General features: G+C 40.6%; 1 protein-coding gene across 4 annotated transcripts in view; it reads right to left on the reverse strand.

Annotated features, from left to right (window-relative positions):
• Positions 1–23,397, reverse strand: part of Grm1 (glutamate metabotropic receptor 1) — a 394,906-nt gene that overhangs the window by 248,541 nt on the left and 122,968 nt on the right. For all 4 annotated transcript variants that reach the window (XM_017588777.3, NM_017011.2, NM_001114330.2 and 1 more), the window contains exon 3: positions 14,971–15,220. In XM_017588777.3, the coding sequence (XP_017444266.1) occupies positions 14,971–15,220 (250 nt within the window). The remainder of the gene's footprint in view (positions 1–14,970; positions 15,221–23,397) is intronic.

Raw genomic sequence — 23,397 nt, forward strand, 5'->3', positions numbered from 1 at the left:
GACACCTGATCTGCTCCAGCCCCATGAACATCCTCACAATCGTGAAAAAAAATTAAGAGTGGTGCTGATAAAAACTAGGAAAACCAAGAGACTCGGGTATTTTGTGATAGAAAAGAACAAGGTTAAGACAAGGCTCCTGCAGCTAGACTGGGGGTTGTACTTCCAGATTTAATGTCTAGACATAACTGGAATGGTTTAATGTTCATCAGGAGTAAATGTTTTTAACACTCATTTGAAGTGCTTCCGGTCACATATTAGGAGAGCATTGTTTCATAAAATCATCTTAAGCCTATGGTACAGCACTTTGAAAGAACAGTTAGTCTGCGGGCTGGAAATAGTAAATCAGGAGACGCTAATAAAATCCTATGAGGGAAGCAAACTTTAATAAAGTTGAAATGAACAACATTTGGATGCTACATTCCATTTTGACTCAGATGTGGAAAAAAATGAAAATTATCAAAGTTACATAATGTATTTGAGACAGAAACAGAGAAAGCTGTTAGCCTTCCCTCGGATGTGATGGGGAGGAGAGATTTTATGAGCAAGTGCTCTCCACGATGCAAGCCACCTAACATTTACTTTCATGATTACTGTAAGATCTCATTTGCTTCCTGTACCGATTTATCAGTTCTGCTTTAATCTCAAGACATAAAATAGGTGGAGGCTACTTTCCCTTTATTCAATTTACTTAAATAAACCACGGACAGCTTCACCTTCTTGATCAACAAAAGTAAATTAATGTTTATTGAAAATCCTGATGGCCGGGGTTGGGGATTTAGCTCAGTGGTAGAGCGCTTGCCTAGCAATCGCAAGGCCCTGGGTTCGGTCCCCAGCTCCGAAAAATAGAAAAGAAAAAAAAAAGAAAGAAAATCCTGATGGCCAACAAGAGCAGCAACAGAATCTACCAAAGTGCTTACGTTTCTGAGTCCAATGGCCTAGACTATGCACTGCTGGATAAAATGCAGAAAGTAAACACATGAGAGCACAATACTTGAAGCATTGTTTTTGATCTAAAAATGACAGAAAAACATAAGTAGATGCTCATAAGTATTCTCAAAAACTCTTACAAGATCAAAGACTAAATAGGAGGAAAAATGAAGGTCTGAGATCTAAGTGTGGGAATGTTTGTGTCTGTGCATAATTTCCTCGGTGTGCATTATCATGCTCTCTATGGGCAACTGAGTGAGCCAACTCCTTCCCCCAGAGACTCAGCTGGGATTATACATACGGCCGCACCTCTGTAAGAACATCATGCCTTGTGCCATCCAGCACAGCCAAAGCCCTCAGGCATGGGGGACTGACTCAGTCCTTCTATCGTAGTTCTGGAACATACCGTCATGTATTAGTTACACGCCTATGAGAGTTGGTTTTCCTTTCTTTGGTATACTTTATTGCTTCAGTCTGTACATTTGTAATTCTCCAGGGGTGTACAGTCTGTAGTTCATTTCATATATGAAAGATTTACTTCCAACATAAGTCCAAAACTATTACTGTTCACCAGACCTTCTTCAATACATACTTTCACTCCTGTATCACCAATCAACATTTCATTTGATGGGTGGGCCAATGGCTTTGAACTGAATTCCAGGTTTACCCTAACTGACATTTCCCCCAGCAATGCTGGAAGATAGTACAGACGATGGAAGAGCGGCAAGTTAGTTTAGAGTAAGCAGTCCTAATCATGAGTTTGCCTGCACAGACATCTGATAGCTAAATGAGACCTTAGATAAGAAAAGAAAGCATTTTTAATATGTAAAAATGAGGACCAGCCTGGGCTAGCTAATAGCCTCATTTAAGGTGAGAAAATACCTAAGAAAACCTTAGTAAAGTAGACATATTAACACTTGGTATCAGAATTTGTTTGTTCTTTTTTTTTTTTTTTTTTTTTTTTTTTTTTTTTTTGGAGCTGGGGACCGAACCCAGGGCCTTGCGCTTGCTAGGCAAGTGCTCTACCACTGAGCTAAATCCCCAGCCCCCAGAACTTGCTTGATAACTGTGACAAATATACCCTACTGAGATGAAGTATTAGCAACAAGGAACACTGGTGGTGAGTAGAGTTGGAGCATCTGCATTGCACTCTTGTAGCCTTTTCCCCATTAAATCTGTTCCAAGCAGTAAACTGCGTGAGAGTAACACACAGAAGGGAGAGCTCTGTGGGCCGATTACAGATACAGACTCCATGGTCTTACAAGGAACATTGCAATTCCTTGTTCCATTAGGAACCATGTGAATTTCTTGTGTCTACAATTCTGTTTCAAATACATTTTTTTCAATAAAGGATAAGAGGCAAAAAGTATATTTAATGAGAAAAGTCATAAAATAGTTAAGTACTTGTAGAGACGTCATATAAATATAATTATAAAAACAACAACAACAATAATAATAATAATGGAAGCCAGTTTTTTTAAGTATCACTCAGAATAAATCCAACAAATGCTTCAGTGTCCTATCTGACTCAGTGTGTGCAATGGTCAGTGCGTAAAGGTAACTTTTACTCACCTGATGTAATTGTCATCTCTGAGGCGTACTGCCTCTGTCTGCTAACATAGGCCTAGTGCTAGAAGCTTCTAGCCTCCATACAATCTAATCTAGGCCTAGAATGTTTTCAGGCTCTAAGACTGACTGCTGGATAAGCTCACCCATTCTTGATGATTCTGAGCTCTGGTTAGCTGGTTCAACTCAGCTGTTCTGACTCAAATTCCTCTCCAAGCTGACTGACTAAACCTGGCTTCTCTCTCTTAGCCCCTCCTTTTTGCTCTGCTTGACCTCAGACTAACTTTAGCAATCTGTTCTAATCTTCTGGCTCCTTCTCATTCTCTGGCTTGTTCTGCCTATCCTGTGTCTAGCTTGTTCTCTCTTTAACCTGCCTCTGTAAAACTCACCCATAAAACTTCTTTCTTTTTCTCTCTCTCTCTTTACGCAGCTCTCTCTGATTCATCACTTTGTTTACCACTCAATTAAAATTAAGGCTATTTCCTTCTACAAATTAACTTTTCCTTCGTTTTTTGGGATTAAAGGTTTAGGCTGAGGGCCTGTCTGTATTCCAGCAAGAGGGTTGAAAGATGTGTACTACGGGCTGAGGCACACCACAGCACAATCTCAGTGTTCCGCGTGGGATCATGGGGTCTATGTGCATCTTGGTAAATAAACATACACAGAGAATATCCTTATCACGATTTTATCTAGTTCTTTAACTCTCAAAAATAACTTTCAAGATATGAGCAATATTTAATACATTTTAAGCTTCATTTACAAGTAAAGAAGTGGGATTAAAAGCTGTGATAATTTTACAACCTAAAATGTCTAAATAAACCTATGGTTAAGTGACACTGGGAAATGTGACCATTGCATTTTCAATCCCTGAAGTAATCAATACTCTTCTTTCACAGGCAAGGCACTGGGACTTTCTCAGTCCACTTAAGGGACTATTTCATCTGTACATAAAGAAATAAAAATATCTCTATGTGATGTTTCTTTCAAAACAGAAATTGTATAAAAGATCAGAAGAAGACCGTTTGAATTTGAGAGTCTATTCTGAAATGGTAAGTATGTGTATTATATTCTTCATTCTTTTTTTTTTCTTTTCTTTTTTTTCAGAGCTGGGGATCGAACCCAGGGCCCTGCGCTTCCTAGGCAAGCGCTCTACCGCTGAGCTAAACCCCCAACCCCTATATTCTTCATTCTTAAAATTTATCATTTTGAAGGAAAACTTACATCAAGCTATGTCAGTAAAATGCTCCTGCTTAAACACATTTTCTTGAAGCTCTATGGTAATATAATAAATGCAGCAAAAGAAACATCCATATTGGTAAATTCAGACTAAATGACATTAGAGAAGGTAGAAAGTGTAATAAGCATCTATTAAACTCACATGATAACCCTAGCCATTGGTACTGATGGCCTATAACAGTGTCATTGCAAAAGTTCTCTTATGATGCTGGCTTTAAGCTCATTAGCATAACAGCTTTAAATACTAAAAATATTAAAAGGTAAATTCAGTTATCATGAAAATGTTGACTACAATTTTAAGCACAAATGCTACTACAGTGAAAACCATGACATCATAAATAAATTTGTCAAGGTCTCCCTTCCTTGAGCAATCTCCTCACCTTGAATTTCTGTCTGTTAAGACTTATTGTGAAGAGCAAAACATTGGAAAGAAACCAACTATCACCTGTGGAAGTAAGTTAGAAAAGGAGAGTGCCTTCCCCTTCTCCCTTGGTCAGATGCGATGTGAATGACTCCACAGAAGGAATCATTCAAAGAGTAACAAGAACCTGAGATGTTGCCATACCACAGTGAGTGGCTTCAAAGCAGACTGTCCCCAAGCCAAGCCTTACAGGACAAGACCTTGGAAGGATGAAAACTATTTGCATTTCATAAGTCCTCCTTTACAAAATGTCAGGCTCAGCAAACACCTTCCTCTCTCTGTAGAAAAGCTTACACATGGAAATGCAAACAATCCCGACTTGATGAGGAGGAGCAGAGCTAATGAACTCCCAGTTATCTGTCAGACGTTGCAAGCTTCATTAGATGGCTTTACAGAAATCAACATCATTTTTTTCCCAAATGGATCTAGTGACCAAAATCAGTTCATTGACTTGATAATTTTCAATATTCGTTAGAAAGCATGCCAGCCGGGAACTCTTCTGCACTTCTTTCCTGAAATTCAGCTCTACAATCCCAGCTTCCTTGCACTTTTCAAGCTTGGTTTGCAATCCAAGTAGACAATGACGAGTGAATTTTAATAGCTATTCAACCTGCTATATTTGGTGAGCATGCAAGGAAAAATATGTTTCCTTATTAGAAAAAAGAATCAAACCCAGAAACCTTTTAGATCATGCTCCCTACTTATTATTAGTGTTACCACAAATTCTTCAAGCTGAACCTATATTTGGGGAGAGGGTGAATTGCCTAGGTAATTGCTGGAGACTATTCTCTTGCAAAGAGAAAACGACTACTAGGGAGTATAACGCACAGAATGACTAATCTGGCCAATAAGCATAGTCTACTTTCTGTTGACCAACTACTCCTAGACATAGGCCATTCTCTGGAGTGTAATTGATATACCCAAAGTCATTCCACTGGAGAAAACCAATTTCTCCTCTCCCCGCAGGTCTCACCTGCTAACAGCTTCTTGGTTAGGGGTGGGATTTTGTGTCTCCTTCCCCTTTAGAGTGTTATGATCTTGTCTGTTTTGACCCTAAGAAGGCCCTGTGCAGGCCGTCACAATCCTTGTGAGATCAGATGTGTATCAATCATCAAGTGTCTAGAAGATGCTGTTTTCTTAAGGTCACCCACCACGTCTGGCTCTTAAAGTCTTTCCTCCTCTTCTTCAGCATAGATTATTGAACTTTGAAAGGAGGAGTTTGATAAAGATGTTCCCTGTAGAGTAGAACACTCTCTGTACATTGTCTGGTTGTGGTTCTCTTTGTTAATTAGCAATCATAGCAAAAAGCTTCGCTGATGAGGGCTGAATGATGCTCTGTTCTATGGGTTCAGGAACATGTCATTAGTGGTTTTTATTACTATTGAATCATTGGTGAATTTTTTATGTGAAAATTTTGGTTTGATTTGGTTTGTCATCTTATTGATTTTTTATCTTTGGGTTTTTGTTAGGGTTTTTTGGGATATCATTTTTTGGTTTGGGGGGATTTACTGAGAGAGAACATTAAGTCGAGTGGGTAGGAAGGTCAGCAGGATCTTGGGGGAATTGGAGAAAGGAGAAAAGAATACAATTAAAATATATTGTATAAAACTTTATGATAAATTTTGAATGATTAAACTGTACTCTATAAGACGTGCTTTTGTTCATTGGTTACAACATTGTAAAAAAAATCTCAATTTATTGCTAAGAGATCCCAGATAAAGATAGAAGATGCTGGGTTAGAAAGACAATCAGTCGGAATTCTTTCCTAGTGTGCTCAGGGCTCTGGATTAATGTTGAGCTCTGCACAAGCTGCACAAGGCATAGGGCTATGATTGGGAAGATCAGAAGTCCAAGATCCTTCTCAGATAAACAGTGAAGTTGAGGCAACTCTTGACTAAATGAAAACCCTAAAGCAAGGGAGAAAAGATTGGAGAGCAACAGGGAAAAGGTAGAATGTGGGCATAAATGCAGAAAGGAAGGATGGCTCTACATCTTTATACACATAGAATATGGCAGATGTTATAATTCCAAGTAAAACTCTAGTTATATATATCCAGAAGTGTAGACTTTGTTTGTGTAATCGTCAGCCCTTCCCAGAGACTTTTCATAAAACCCTGAAGTAATCTACCAGAAGGAAAAGCTTACGTGTCCCTTCTCTCTAGAATGGCCAAAGCAATGATGCTTAACTGTTTATCAAAATAGTTTATCCTTAAATATAAGAGTTAAGCCTTGGAGTTGTCAAGGCCAGGGGTTTCCATCAGGAAGAACACTCCTACAAGAACATTCCTCTTTGAGCAAGCTTACCACTGAAACCCGTGTAAACTCCACAATCTCCTCACTCTTTTCAATAAGAGGAAGCACAGCTGTTTCTCTTTCTAAAATCTGCTCCTCACTTTTCCATTAATGACCTAGTGTTCTCTATTGATTCATTAGACAGTGTTTGTCCAAAAATATGAAAAATACAAGGTTGTATACACTAAAAAATTAAGCTCAAATAAGAATAGGGCAAGTACAATGCTGAAAATTAATCCTAGAAATACAGTGAACACCTGTTAACAAACTACTAACCTTGACTCACATGTCACCCATGTGGAAATGCCACACCCTGACCCTGTCCACACCAGGTATCACTGCTCTAAGAATGACCTTAACTATCACATCTGACATTCCAAATTTCTCCCCTCTTATTTATCCTCTCTTCAACCTTTCATCTCTCTAGTCTCTCTCGTTTTCCCATTAGATGTTTCCTTAGCATTGCTTTTCACGTAGGAAACATACACACTCTTTTGAGATTGTTATTCAAAACTATAGCCAGCCAAAGCAATCCACACACTCCTCACTGAAACCAGTAAACACACTAATTTACATAACAGAAGGGAACTAATATAGCAGATAGAAATCAATGCTTCTAATAAGCTAGCCTTAACTTAAGGAGATGGTCCCGTATTATCTAGTTGGGTCCAATGTAAACACAGATGTCATTGACAATAGTAGAAATATCAGCAGGAAGTACCGAGGAGGGGAGGATGTGAGAAAAAAATCCTTTTAATTCCCTTGGCCTTGAAAGACAGAGGGAGACTATAATAAGTAGAGGGATGGGGGCAGACTAGAAATGTCAAAAGACATACTAGCCCCTTAAGTGTAAGCCAGTGATCTACATCAGAATTCTGATACCAAAGCTTAATATTAAGTTCTGTGTTGTCTACATCGTCAAACAATTATAAATATAAGTTTATGTGCATAGAGAAGCCACAGAGTCCATGTGATTATCTAGTGATGGTCTCCAGGCTACACAGTGGATTAAGGAATATAGCTAGTGATAGGACACTAGGTAGGCAAATAGATGACATTACAGGTAGGTTGTAGAAAGGTTGGTGATAGGATAATTGTTTTAATAAAGAGCTGTTTGATAGGAAAAAATAGCCCTTCCAATGAAATGTTCTGCACCAACTAATCATTTAAAAGAAAATCTCACTCTAATCTCACAACATAAAAAAATTAACTTCCAATGGATCACAGCTAATATGAAATAAAAAATCACATAAACTCTTTAAAAAATGCATATGACCTTGGAGCAGAGAGAGCATGAAGCACAAACAAAGTTGGTGGCTCTGCTTTGTCAACGCTAAACACTGTCTTCTAAAACGCTACTCATAGAATCAAAGCTTCAGACACAAGAAAACAGAAAAATCTGCTAAGCATCTTATGAACATAATTTCTGCTCTGAAGGGATCAAGAAGCCCTGCAAGGCTACATGGCAAAGGAATTGACAATGACACGGACACAGCTGTAAACAAGAGCTTTTGCCCGCAAATGTGTTAAAAAGGCGAATAAGCCCATAAGAGGGCTCATACTATTAGTCATTAGGGAAATGCAAATTAAAACCACAAAGCAATGCTGCTGCACACCCACTGGAACAGCTAAAACTGAAAAGACTGACAATCCTATTTTGGTGAAACTGTGAAGGATTTAGAGCTCTCTTACATTGCTGTTAGAATTGCAAGATCTCTTCCAGCCACTCTGGAAACCAGTTAGGTAGTTTGTTATGACGTAACTTCTGAAACTAAAAGTACCTCACATTTATGACAGGTAAGCTTTCCTCTAGATACGTCTTAAAATATAATTAAAGCTACAAGACCCATGAACGTTTATAACAGTACTGTTAAACAGCTAACGTTTATATTGAAGCAATATAAATACCTGTGCATTGGCATTCGTATGCAAATTAGCACATCCATTCCCCTAATCTCTTACTTAGAAACAAAGAGGAAACCAGCAGTGCAATTTTATCTAAAAAAGTGTTTTGATGAATAGGTAAGAGTCTGTGGTGAATACAGAGATTCATGGCAGCTTGGGATGCTTAGAATACATGACAACTGAAGCAATCGTCTCTACATATGATATTGCTGTCACCCCCACTAATGTTTGGTGACCATTATAGAAAGGGAAGAAGAGAAAGGACATGGAAAGAGTCAGAGGACAGTGAGAAGACATAGAAAAGGCCACCGTTAGAACATGCTGCAGCTGTGGTAACCACGATCTTACAGGAGCTGTGTTTGTCTGTAGTTGGACCTCACAAAACTGGGCCTGTCAAAACCCAATGGATCAGGGAAGTGTTAATGAGTCTCAACCTTCTCTGGTTGAGTTATTGCTACTGACAGTTTCTGGGGGAGGGACAGCCACTGTCTTCAGTCGTGTATCAAAATAATGACCTCACAAAACTCCAGTGTGTAGCTCAAAGCCTTTGGCCACACAGACAGGCCTAGTGAAATTCAGTGGGTCACAAAACGGAACAAAAGACATGAATGAAGAAAAGGGGATAACAAGAGTGAAAGTACAGAAAAAGAAAATGAGTTTTGAAAGAATCCACAAGCCCCTCTGTTGAATCATCATTTAAATATTTAATACTAGAAAGGAAATATAATCAATTCAGAGAAAAAGGATAGTCAGGAACATAAAATGATTTTTCTCATGTGCTGTGGCTACTTCAGCTTATTCTTTTCCAAAGAAAGTGAATCAAACAATAAAGTAGTTGTCAGGAAGAGGGAGAAAATGGAGAAAAATGAAGGGATGATTCCAATGCCACTTAAATAAAGCAAACAATTTGACACACAGAATAAACAACCACAGACCTGGTGTCTTGATGTTAATCTTCAAATATAGACTCTTTCTCTCTGTATCATCGAGAAATTACTTTAATTCTCCACGCAGCAACCTGGACTCATATCCTTCATCACATGATTGTGATAGTTAAGTGACCTGATACACAAAATACATGCAGGAGGCCTGGAAGGCTGTTTGCCCTAAATACATCTACATTATCATCAGCAGCATCACTAAAATATAATCACTGCAGACATGGTAAGCATAATTCTAAGAATCATCCTAAAATAATATTCTAGTACAGCCAAGAAGACATTACTCTTTTGCTTGAGGATGACCATCGCCAAACTTACCTTACTTGGAGAGGATGTCATGTCTAATGATCTAAAGTTATAGACTCCTGTGAGCCTGTAGCCTGGATCCAGGACCACAGACAAAAGCACTGAGCTCATTCAGTAAGTTCTGGGTTCAGCAAGGTGACCGGTGAGACAATGTAGATTGAACAACCCCAATGCATGACTAAGAGTAGATAAAAATGAATCCATAAATACATTGCTATTGATCATAGCTGCATCATACTATCTTAATACATTATAAATTGTAAGACTGTAAAAGTCCTAAAGAGGATCTAGAGCCAAACTTTCCATTTTTGCAGGAAAAAGAAAACCACTGAGTAGCCAAGGTCACACGAGCATTTTATGGCACAGACAGTACTCCGAGACAGTGGTTGTTTTTGTTAAAGCCTTTTGTCAAGTTTTTCCATTATCTGACATTCTTTGGTTATAGAATATTTTGTTAACTTAAAAAAATCCCTTTTAAAATTTTATTTTTGGGGCATTAGTTTATTATTCCATCATGGAGAGTTCCCAAATGTATGATAGCTTGAGTTTTCCTTTTTTTAACTTTCAAAGCTGAAAAGGTGCTATATCCAATAAAAACTGTCGTATCCCAAATGAGGCTTCAAGTCCTAGGATTGGTTTACATCTAATTGAGTTGTTAGTCGATGGGGTATCATGGGAATCCCCAAACAATCCAGGCTGTTGCCAAGCATATAGGTTTCTCTGCATAAACTGACAGCCAAGTCCCATTGCTGAGGACAACACCTACACTACTATTGAATGGAGAAGTCAGCTGGTTCCTACATAGAGCTATTATCCCTATGTTCAGGGTCTTTGGTAGAAAGTGCTCTGCATGCTACCAAAGGAGAACTCAGAAACCCTCTGATCTACAATGGTGTCCTGCCTTCAAGATAGGGCGATCGTAGCACAAAGCTTGTGGGAATAACTAACTAATCTCTGATTCAACTTAAGGCCCACTCCATGAGAAGGAACCCATACCCAACACTGCTTGGGTGACCAAGAACTTGAGACTAAATAGCTTGGGGACCTAGGGTAAAAGTCAAGCACTACTGGTCTGAAAAGGAGAAAAAAAGTAGAAATAATGACTCCTAATGACATCCTGATATATTCACAGATTAGCGTTCAGCCATCTTTAGAGATGATTTCTAGTAATGTTCCTCCTGCAGCAGCAGATGAGAACAAACACAGAGAGCTACAGTAATATGCAGAGAATGAGAGACCTTGAAACACTCAACCCTAAATGGGAGGTCTCCATCAAATCCCTCCTCTCAGGACTCAGGGAACCCTGGGGAAGAGGAGGTAGAAATAGTCTAAGAACCAGAAAGAATGAAGGACACCAAGAAAACAAGGCTCTCTAAATCAACATGATCAAAACTCATGCGAACTCACAGAGACAGAGGCAGCACGCACAGGGCCTGCATGGGTCTGCATCAGGTCCTTTGCCTATATATTATGGCTTTTAGTTTAGTGTTTTCATGGGATTCCTGAGTGTGTCAATGAGTGAATCTCTGTTTCTTATGCCTTCTCTTAGCTCTTTTCCTTGTTTTGTCCTATTCTGACATGTTACTTTTTGTTTTATCTCATTATATTTTATTGTATTATTATCCCTTAGAAGCTTGTTTGAGAAACAAAAGAAAAGTCAATCAATTTGGGAGGGTTGAATTTGGAGGAGCAGAGCAAGGAAAAACATAATCGGGAAACATTACGTGAAATTTTTATTTTTAATGGAAGGAGAAATAAAGGAACTATAATCTGAATTTAGAATTTTGATTTTTCCCCAAGATAACTACATATGTATAATAAACTTCTTATGATATCATAGACATAGCTCTCAGTCAGCCCCATTGAAACCAACATTCCACAGGGCATGGCCATTAAGCTATGGACCTGGGTGTATATGATGGTATGAATGTGAATGGCTCCCATAGGTTAATATATATGAATGCTTGATTCCCAGGTAGTAGCACTGTTTGGAAAATGATTAGAAGATGTGGCCTTTTGAAGGAGGTGAGGTCTTTTGAAAGAGGTATGGACTTTTGAAGGAGACAGGTCAGTGGGGGTGGACTTTGAGGTTTTGAAAATCTAAACCATCCTCCCTCTTCCTCTCCCTCTCCCGCCCTCTCCCCATCTCTCTTTCTAGTGCTTGTATATCAGGTGTAAGCTCTCAGCTTGTGTTCCAACACCATGTCTACCTGTCTATTGCCATGCTCCCTAGCATGACGATCGTGACCCCTACTCCACTCTCTAGAACTGACACCCTCAGTTAAGTGCTTTCTTTTATAAGCTGCCTCGGTGATGGTGTCTCTTTAGAGACATAGAACAGTACTTAAAACAATGTATTTAATTTAGAGATTTTTTTCAGTTCATCATTAGCTTACCAAGACTTGAGTCTTAGTACAGACATGTGCTTAAAGACTTGATCACAATGATAACTGAAGAATTTTACATGGGCGTTGCTATGAAAGAAAGTAGGGTGAATTTTTACAGGGTTGCTCATGGGATGTAAAGACTGGCATCACCTGACATAAAATCTTCAGATTGTCCTTCCCTCTACATTAAGAACATCTGGCTAAGAGTTGGGAGTCAATTAGGTAAGCTTTATGCTAAGCCAAGGGACAGGTGACAGCAGAAGTCATAAAATCCTGAAAATGACTGATGGTATGATGCAAATACTCCTGATACAATGTAAAGTGTGAAGGGAAACAAGGACCATGAACAGGAAGCATATAGATCTTCATTCATGAAATTCTACATATATATAAAATGAAATATCTCCTGCTACGATCTACACTCAGACTTATTTGTCTTTCCCTATATGAAAAGAGGCTTGTTGACACCTATATACAATGCAAACCTGGTGCTCGCTTCGGCAGCACATATACTAAAATTGGAACGATACAATGCAAACCTGGCAGTAGCCAGAATTATTCCATGACAGAGGGAGGTAAGTGAACCCTATAAAGAATGGCTCCTGAGAAGAGGGTGTGCCTTTCAGCATTGTTATGGTGACTAGAAGTCACTGATACCATTTGGACACATCTGCTGGAGTATGGAGCTGAGCCCATTCACTCGGGGTCTATAGGCAACACCCAGGGAAGAACTTATCCAATGAGTGACCCCTATAGACTCATGGCTGGATCTTATAGGAGCATTATTGTCTTCAAAACCTTCTAAGAGACAGAAATAAAAGCCAACACCAGCTTGATAGACCCTCGTGGAAGGCAGCCCAGAAAGGAAGAGATACTGTCTTTCACTTTGGCGGAGTGTGGTACAGTTTTGGCATGTCAAGGAATGAATGTCTCAGTAGCAGTAGTCGCCCGTACACAGAACAGTGTTCTCAGGAATGTGGGTGCTCACACACACACATGGTTCCTAACTCCTTAGTATCAGGAGAACCCAGTGGGGTGTGGGTATACAGATAAGAAGAGAAATGAAAAAGGTACAAGGACAAGTGCTGGCCTCTTCATAAGTGCATATGAGACTCTCAGAAATGCTTATATAAGCTCAGCTCCCTTATTAGCAGACAAGCCAAGCCAGGAAGGTTTAAGGTGTCATTACATCGGCTTTCTGAGCTTTTAACTAATGGTGACAGGATGGATTTACACTGCCGTTATGGTACTATTTCAGACCATCATGCTTCATAACCAGATAGTTTACATACCCCAAGGCTCACGCCTGCCATTCTTATTCAAGATCTCTTAAACTAGAACAGATCACCTGAAAAAATATTAAAGAGTGCCCTTGCTTTTAAAATGATAGACAACAGACTTTTAAAAGTAAATGCTCTGTATTTTTAAAAACAGCAGACATTTCATAGAAGAATAGAGTGGCTATCTGAGCACCGTCTGCCCTGGTACGTATATTAAGAACACCATTTTGAGTAACACTTCAACAATGATGTTTACACCGTTTCCCTCCTAAAAGAAACAGTAATCTTCTTCAAATGCATCTCCTTTAAGGACCTGATTGTCCTGTTTTCAATGGTTTCCTATACCTGCATCACACAGAAGAAGCCAAGGTGACCCTGAATGCATGTGTGTTAATTTTACCCAAACACAGCAATTCCCAGATCCTAAATCACAGTGTGACCTGGCCACCATGCCTCACATTCCTAGAGAATGTCTCACTGTCTCTTCATTTGTTGGTTTGTATTTCTATCTTACCTGCTTCTTAAAACCCACTCTAGTGTCCCAGGCTACTGAATTCATTTGGTGGTGAGGGTGATCTTTATAATGATTACCACAGTCATGGGACAGCAAAAGACAGTCTCCTGGGGCCATGACAATGCTGCTGCTGCTGCTGCTGCTGCTGCTGCTGCTGCTGCTGCTGCTGCTGCTGCTGCTGCTGCTGCTGCTGTTCCCCAGGCCCCAAGAGAAGGGGTCAGCAGTTGAGGTCATTGTATAGGAGGAGCCACATGATTATATTCCATCAAGTATGGGAGAAAGAGGGGGCACCAATATCTGAACCAGTGGTGGAGTGCTGAGGACAGGTACAGCTTCCTCAGGTAGAATCAATAGGGAAAATAGCACATCCTTGGTGCAATATTAAGAAGATAACTAAGTAAGCATGGAATCTGTTAGGTCAAAAACTCTGTGGAAAAAAATAATAAAGGATCTTGGGAACATTTACCCATAGAAGTCCATATCCTCCAGGAAGAGAAAAGAGGGGTTGAACCTATCACAAGACATCTGTAGGAATCACACTGGAACACCATAAAATACCTCTCTGCCTCCACACACATATGCATGAGCTTGCTCGCACATGCACACACACACACACATACACACACACACACACACACACACACACACACACACACACACACGTGAGCAAATACACGGTATGACAAGAGATTGTATCACCATAAAGTCTGTGGGACTTCGTGTCCATTTAGACAGCTCTTTAAAATCAGATCTTAACAGATGATCTGTTCCTGTGGCTGCCCTCCACTCACCAATACCAGGGCTCTGTGCTGAGTATCATTTATTCAGGAGTCGGAGAAAGTCAAAACAAAGGACAATTTGCCAAGATGAGGAGACATCCTGGCAAACAACTTCGTGTCACTTTCTAAAATAGTCTAATCAGCTTGTTATCAGCTCTGCTGCTTCGAGTGACTTTCTATTCAGTTCAGGACGGCAGCTCTGAATGGGTGAAGAGACACTAGAGTTCAGCTCTGGGCTTCATGTGCCTCTCACCTTGAGTTAAGAAGCTTAGTATAAAGAAACCATACTTGCCAACTACTTGTGGGTAGGAGGAGATGGAGGGAGGAAGGGAAGGAGGGAGGGAGGGAGGGAAGAAGAGAGAGAGAGAGAGAGAGAGAGAGAGAGAGAGAGAGAGAGAGAGAGAGAGAGAATTTACCTTCCAATGAGTGAGAACTCGCCCACGACGCCCAGGCGGCGCATGGCACTCAGTAAGCCCCGCACTGTCATGCCCTCGCAGAAGCAGACCACAACCCTGGCCTTGGGAAGCCGCTCCCGGAGTTTACGCAGGAGCCGGTCAAAGCTCTTCTCGCCAGCATTGCTGTAGATTTTGTCCGAGTGTGCGATGCAGAGGCCTTCCTGGGCAGCCAGTTCTTTGAAAGCATCCATTCCACTCTCGCCGTAATTCCCTGTCCAGAAACAATCGACAGATGTTCAAGACCACAGTGTTAGCCACAGACCTACCGACTGGAATGAGGATTTGTTGGTCTGGGGAATCAGAGGAGGGTGGCATTGCCAAACAATGTATAACTGGAGCTGAGAGGGGCCCCGGGTGGAGTAGAGAGTATTCAGACGACAACATCCAGCTCTATGAAAGCCAACTGAAGTTACACGAGCTAGGCCTCCACAACTGAAGGCCTTTTGTGAAATAAAGGGTTGTTTCACTATGTTGTAGCCATGATTAATAATGTCCGCCCCATATTTTAACCATGTGGGAGAGCTGAGCTCCGTTAGAATATGGAGGTCAGTTGGCTTCATCTGGATTCCAAGTCAAAACACAGACACTCAGATAAGAAGCCCTGCAAAGTTTCCAAACCGGGCGTTCTACCGCCACCTTATCAGCTGAAGTTTCTCCTTTCAGATTTCAACAAGAACACAGAAGGAGCGTTAATAATTAATCCAACTGCTGACTGTGACCTCTATCTTTCTTCATTGACACTCATATCTTCTGTCAGTCTTCCTGATGCAAGTCTTAAGTATTAAAAACAAAGCCAACCCCTGTTTAAGGTCAACAGTTCAAATCACTCCTCATTTACTCTAATGTGTCAATTAAAAAAAAAGTTTTCAGACTATGACCCACCTAAGTTACTAATTCATCCACTGGGCCAACAGGTTTGCTTCCTAATCTTCTATCCCCTCCTTTATTTCTGTATGTTTTAAATAAAGCATTTTTTAGTTTTATTGGAATGTTAAAAGTGTGCATACATTTAATGTTTAAGCTTCATGAATTTGAACATACATAGACCCACCATCTCAAAATTATCTCTCGCCCTTTGTTCTTAGAGTGACCAATCACATACCGTTGTCATAACCCACGGTCTTTAATCAGCAACTTGCCACATTCAGGGTCACCTTCCAGACTAAAGCCCTTTATATTCCTGGCTCTTGAAACACAGAACTCTCCAGCACTCTATTAAAAGTCCACTCCAGGAAGTCCCACACCCGCGGATCCCGGCCCGCAGCAGCTCTCTGCTCCCAGACCCGGTGAGAGAGAGACCCAACCGCCTGGTCAGGTGGGCACTCCTGAGGCTGCAGAGCGGAAGAGACCACCAACTCTGCTCACCCCTGCCCACATCCCTGGCCCAAGAGGAAACTGTATAAGGCCTCTGGGCTCCCGTGGGGGAGGGCCCAGGAGCGGCAGGACACCTGCCTGAGACACCTCCGGAACCTGAAAGAAACAGACCGGATAAACAGTTCTCTGCACCCAAATCCCGTGGGAGGGAGAGCTAACTAAACCTTCAGAGAGGCAGACAAGCCTGGGAAACCAGAAGAGACTGCTCCCTGCACACACATCTCAGACGCCAGAGGAAAAAGCCAAAGACCATCTGGAACCCTGGTGCACTGAAGCTCCCGGAAGGGGCGGCACAGGTCTTCCTGGTTGCTGCCGCTGCAGAGAGCCCCTGGGCAGCACCCCACGAGCAAACTTGAGCCTCAGGACCACAGGTAAGACCAAATTTTCTGCTGCAAGAAAGCTGCCTGGTGAACTCAAGACACAGGCCCACAGGAACAGCTGAAGACCTGTAGAGAGGAAAAACTACACGCCGGAAAGCAGAACACTCTGTCCCCATAACTGACTGAAAGAGAGGAAAACAGGTCTACAGCACTCCTGACACACAGGCTTATAGGACAGTCTAGCCACTGTCAGAAAGAGCAGAACAAAGTAACACTAGAGATAATCTGATGGCGAGAGGCAAGCGCAGGAACCCAAGCAACAGAAACCAAGACTACATGCCATCATCGGAGCCCAATTCTCCCACCAAAACAAACATGGAATATCCAAACACACCAGAAAAGCAAGATCTAGTTTCAAAATCATATTTGATCATGATGCTGGAGGACTTCAAGAAAGACATGAACACACTTAGGGAAACACAGGAAAACATTAATAAACAAGTAGAAGCCTACAGAGAGGAATCGCAAAAATCCCTGAAAGAATTCCAGGAAAACACAATCAAACAGTTGAAGGAATTAAAAATGGAAATAGAAGCAATCAAGAAAGAACACATGGAAACAACCCTGGATATAGAAAACCAAAAGAAGAGACAAGGAGCTGTAGATACAAGCTTCACCAACAGAATACAAGAGATGGAAGAGAGAATCTCAGGAGCAGAAGATTCCATAGAAATCATTGACTCAACTGTCAAAGATAATGTAAAGCGGAAAAAGCTACTGGTCCAAAACATACAGGAAATCCAGGACTCAATGAGAAGATCAAACCTAAGGATAATAGGTATAGAAGAGAGTGAAGACTCCCAGCTCAAAGGACCAGTAAATATCTTCAACAAAATCATAGAAGAAAACTTCCCTAACCTAAAAAAAGAGATACCCATAGACATACAAGAAGCCTACAGAACTCCAAATAGATTGGACCAGAAAAGAAACACCTCCCGTCACATAATTGTCAAAACACCAAACGCACAAAATAAAGAAAGAATATTAAAAGCAGTAAGGGAAAAAGGTCAAGTAACATATAAAGGGAGACCTATCAGAATCACACCAGACTTCTCGGCAGAAACTATGAAGGCCAGAAGATCCTGGACTGATGTTATACAGACCCTAAGAGAACACAAATGCCAGCCCAGGTTACTGTATCCAGCAAAACTCTCAATTAACATTGATGGAGAAACCAAGATATTCCATGACAAAACCAAATTTACACAATATCTTTCTACAAATCCAGCACTACAAAGGATAATAAATGGTAAAGCCCAACATAAGGAGGCAAGCTATACCCTAGAAGAAGCAAGAAACTAATCGTCTTGGCAACAAAACAAAGAGAATGAAAGCACACAAACATAACCTCACATCCAAATATGAATATAAAGGGAAACAATAATCACTATTCCTTAATATCTCTCAATATCAATGGCCTCAACTCCCCAATAAAAAGACATAGATTAACAAACTGGATACGCAACGAGGACCCTGCATTCTGCTGACTACAGGAAACACACCTCAGAGACAAAGACAGACACTACCTCAGAGTGAAAGGCTGGAAAACAATTCTCCAAGCAAATGGTCAGAAGAAGCAAGCTGGAGTAGCCATTCTAATATCAAATAAAATCAATTTTCAATTAAAAGTCATCAAAAAAGATAAGGAAGGACACTTCATATTCATCAAAGGAAAAATCAACCAAGATGAACTCTCAATCCTAAATATCTATGCCCCAAATACAAGGGCACCTACATACGTAAAAGAAACCTTACTAAAGCTCAAAACACACATTGCACCTCACACAATAATAGTGGGAGATTTCAACACCCCACTCTCATCAATGGACAGATCATGGAAACAGAAATTAAACAGTGATGTCGACAGACTAAGAGAAGTCATGAGCCAAATGGACTTAACGGATATTTATAGAACATTCTATCCTAAAGCAAAAGGATATACCTTCTTCTCAGCTCCTCATGGTACTTTCTCCAAAATTGACCATATAATTGGTCAAAAAACGGGCCTCAACAGGTACAGAAAGATAGAAATAATCCCATGCGTGCTATCGGACCACCACAGCCTAAAACTGGTCTTCAATAACAATAAGGGAAGAATGCCCACATATACGTGGAAATTGAACAATGCTCTACTCAATGATAACCTGGTCAAGGAAGAAATAAAAAAAGAAATTAAAAACTTTTTAGAATTTAATGAAAATGAAGGTACAACATACCCAAACTTATGGGACACAATGAAAGCTGTGCTAAGAGGAAAACTCATAGCGCTGAGTGCCTGCAGAAAGAAACAGGAAAGAGCATATGTCAGCAGCTTGACAGCACACCTAAAAGCTCTAGAACAAAAAGAAGCAAATACACCCAGGAGGAGTAGAAGGCAGGAAATAATCAAACTCAGAGCTGAAATCAACCAAGTAGAAACAAAAAGGACCATAGAAAGAATCAACAGAACCAAAAGTTGGTTCTTTGAGAAAATCAACAAGATAGATAAACCCTTAGCCAGACTAACGAGAGGACACAGAGAGTGCGTCCAAATTAACAAAATCAGAAATGAAAAGGGAGACATAACTACAGATTCGGAGGAAATTCAAAAAATCATCAGATCTTACTATAAAAACCTATATTCAACAAAATTTGAAAATCTTCAGGAAATGGACAATTTCCTAGACAGATACCAGGTATCGAAGTTAAATCAGGAACAGATAAACCAGTTAAACAACCCCATAACTCCTAAGGAAATAGAAGCAGTCATTAAAGGTCTCCCAACCAAAAAGAGCCCAGGTCCAGACGGGTTTAGTGCAGAATTCTATCAAACCTTCATAGAAGACCTCATACCAATATTATCCAAACTATTCCACAAAATTGAAACAGATGGAGCCCTACCGAAATCCTTCTACGAAGCCACAATTACTCTTATACCTAAACCACACAAAGACACAACAAAGAAAGAGAACTTCAGACCAATTTCCCTTATGAATATCGATGCAAAAATACTCAATAAAATTCTGGCAAACCGAATTCAAGAGCACATCAAAACAATCATCCACCATGATCAAGTAGGCTTCATCCCAGGCATGCAGGGATGGTTTAATATACGGAAAACCATCAACGTGATCCATTATATAAACAAACTGAAAGAACAGAACCACATGATCATTTCATTAGATGCTGAGAAAGCATTTGACAAAATTCAACACCCCTTCATGATAAAAGTCCTGGAAAGAATAGGAATTCAAGGCCCATACCTAAACATAGTAAAAGCCATATACAGCAAACCAGTTGCTAACATTAAACTAAATGGAGAGAAACTTGAAGCAATCCCACTAAAATCAGGGACTAGACAAGGCTGCCCACTCTCTCCCTACTTATTCAATATAGTTCTTGAAGTTCTAGCCAGAGCAATCAGACAACAAAAGGAGATCAAAGGGATACAGATCGGAAAAGAAGAGGTCAAAATATCACTATTTGCAGATGACATGATAGTATATTTAAGTGATCCCAAAAGTTCCACCAGAGAACTACTAAAGCTGATAAACAACTTCAGCAAAGTGGCTGGGTATAAAATTAACTCAAATAAATCAGTTGCCTTCCTCTATACAAAAGAGAAACAAGCCGAGAAAGAAAATAGGGAAACGACACCCTTCATAATAGACCCAAATAATATAAAGTACCTCGGTGTGACTTTAACCAAGCAAGTAAAAGATCTGTACAATAAGAACTTCAAGACACTGAGGAAAGAAATTGAAGAAGACCTCAGAAGATGGAAAGATCTCCCATGCTCATGGATTGGCAGGATTAATATAGTAAAAGTGGCCATTTTACCAAAAGCAATCTACAGATTCAATGCAATCCCCATCAAAATACCAATCCAATTCTTCAAAGAGTTAGACAGAACAATTTGCAAATTCATCTGGAATAACAAAAAACCCAGGATAGCTAAAGCTATCCTCAACAATAAAAGGACTTCAGGGGGAATCACTATCCCTGAACTCAAGCAGTATTACAGAGCAATAGTGATAAAAACTGCATGGTATTGGTACAGAGACAGACAGATAGACCAATGGAATAGAATTGAAGACCCAGAAATGAACCCACACACCTATGGTCACTTGATTTTTGACAAAGGAGCCAAAACCATCCAATGGAAAAAAGATAGCATTTTCAGCAAATGGTGCTGGTTCAACTGGAGGGCAACATGTAGAAGAATGCAGATCGATCCATGCTTATCACCCTGTACAAAGCTTAAGTCCAAGTGGATCAAGGACCTCCACATCAAACCAGACACACTCAAACTAATAGAAGAAAAACTAGGGAAGCATCTGGAACACATGGGCACTGGAAAAAATTTCCTGAACAAAACACCAATGGCTTATGCTCTAAGATCAAGAATCGACAAATGGGATCTCATAAAACTGCAAAGCTTCTGTAAGGCAAAGGACACTGTGGTTAGGACAAAACGGCAACCAACAGATTGGGAAAAGATCTTCACCAATCCTACAACAGATAGAGGCCTTATATCCAAAATATACAAAGAACTCAAGAAGTTAGACCGCAGGGAAACAAATAACCCTATTAAAAAATGGGGTTCAGAGCTAAACAAAGAATTCACAGCTGAGGAATGCCGAATTGCTGAGAAACACCTAAAGAAATGTTCAACATCTTTAGTCATAAGGGAAATGCAAATCAAAACAACCCTGAGATTTCACCTCACACCAGTGCGATTGGCTAAGATCAAAAACTCAGGTGACAGCAGATGCTGGCGAGGATGTGGAGAAAGAGGAACACTCCTCCATTGTTGGTGGGGTTGCAGACTGGTAAAACCATTCTGGAAATCAGTCTGGAGGTTCCTCAGAAAATTGGACATTGAACTGCCTGAGGATCCAGCTATACCTCTCTTGGGCATATACCCAAAAGATGCCTCAACATATAAAAGAGACACGTGCTCCACTATGTTCATCGCAGCCTTATTTATAATAGCCAGAAAATGGAAAGAACCCAGATGCCCTTCAACAGAGGAATGGATACAGAAAATGTGGTACATCTACACAATGGAATATTACTCAGCTCTCAAAAACAACGAGTTTATGAAATTCGTAGGCAAATGGTTGGAACTGGAAAATATCATCCTGAGTGAGCTAACCCAATCACAGAAAGACATACATGGTATGCACTCATTGATAAGTGGCTATTAGCCCAAATGCTTGAATTACCCTAGATCCCTAGAACAAACGAAACTCAAGATGGATGATCAAAATGTGAATGCTTCACTCCTTCTTTAAATGAGGAAAAAGAATACCCTTGGCAGGGAAGGGAGAGGCAAAGATTAAAACAGAGACTGAAGGAACACCCATTCAGAGCCTGCCCCACATGTGGCCCATACATATACAGCCACCCAATTAGACAAGATGGATGAAGCAAAGAAGTGCAGACCAACAGGAGCCGGATGTAGATCGCTCCTGAGAGACACAGCCAGAATACAGCAAATACAGAGGCGAATGCCAGCAGCAAACCACTGAACTGAGAATAGGTCCCCTATTGAAGGAATCAGAGAAAGAACTGGAAGAGCTTGAAGGGGCTCGAGACCCCAAAAGTACAACAATGCCAAGCAACCAGAGCTTCCAGGGACTAAGCCACTACCTAAAGACTATACATGGACTGACCCTGGACTCTGACCCCATAGGTAGCAATGAATATCCTAGTAAGAGCACCAGTGGAAGGGGAAGCCCTGGGTCCTGCTAAGACTGAACCCCCAGTGAACTAGTCTATGGGGGGAGGGCAGCAATGGGGGGAGGGTTGGGAGGGGAACACCCATAAGGAAGGGGAGGGGGGAGGGGGATGTGTGCCCGGAAACCGGGAAAGGGAATAACACTCGAAATGTATATAAGAAATACTCAAGTTAATTAAAAAAAAAGAATGACAGCTGGATGCTCACATTGCTCCAGACCATGATGAAGACACACAGTGTTTTAGTAGATGCAGGTATCTGGACTGGACTGTTCATTCTGAGGAAGAGAAGAGCCTGTGTGACGCCAGAGGCCATTTCCCCCCAAGCAACAAAGACCGGGAAAATCCAGACACATAGAAGAGAGCCGTTAGTCATGCTCAGTGGGGATTTTACAGCTTTTCTGAAGAACTCTTGAAATGTCTAGTTCTCCGGAGATGAGGAAGGTCAAGTCTGTCCTTGAGAACCTGCCACCCCTTGTCGTCTACCTCAGCCATGACTAATCATGGAAGAGAAATACCAGCGAGCCATTTTTTTTAGGAGTCACACTTATAGGATTTTTCCTACCTTCATAGTTTAGCTAAGAAAAGGGTCTCCATTATAATGGGAACCTCCCTAGCTCTTTTAAGTAATCTTTGACAAGTAACAATTCAAGACATTTAACTCATTAGGAAGGCCATGTCTTAGCTTGTGGCAGTTCAAAGCATGAACTCTGGACTCCGATGACTTGTTTTGAGTAATGAACTAGTAAACACCCATCCTTCTACTGCAGTGCACATGACAATCTGATCTCCATGACAGGGAAGTATGGAAATTGCTGAGTGTTTCTTTTAAATAAATATTCAAATTCTTCAACAAAAAAAAAAAAGTCCACTCCTTGGTTCATTTGCTTTATTTTACATCTCCTCCTCTAAA

Source organism: Rattus norvegicus, chromosome 1 (genome assembly GCF_036323735.1).
Source record: "Rattus norvegicus strain BN/NHsdMcwi chromosome 1, GRCr8, whole genome shotgun sequence".
In the NCBI taxonomy this organism is placed as follows: domain Eukaryota; kingdom Metazoa; phylum Chordata; class Mammalia; order Rodentia; family Muridae; genus Rattus; species Rattus norvegicus.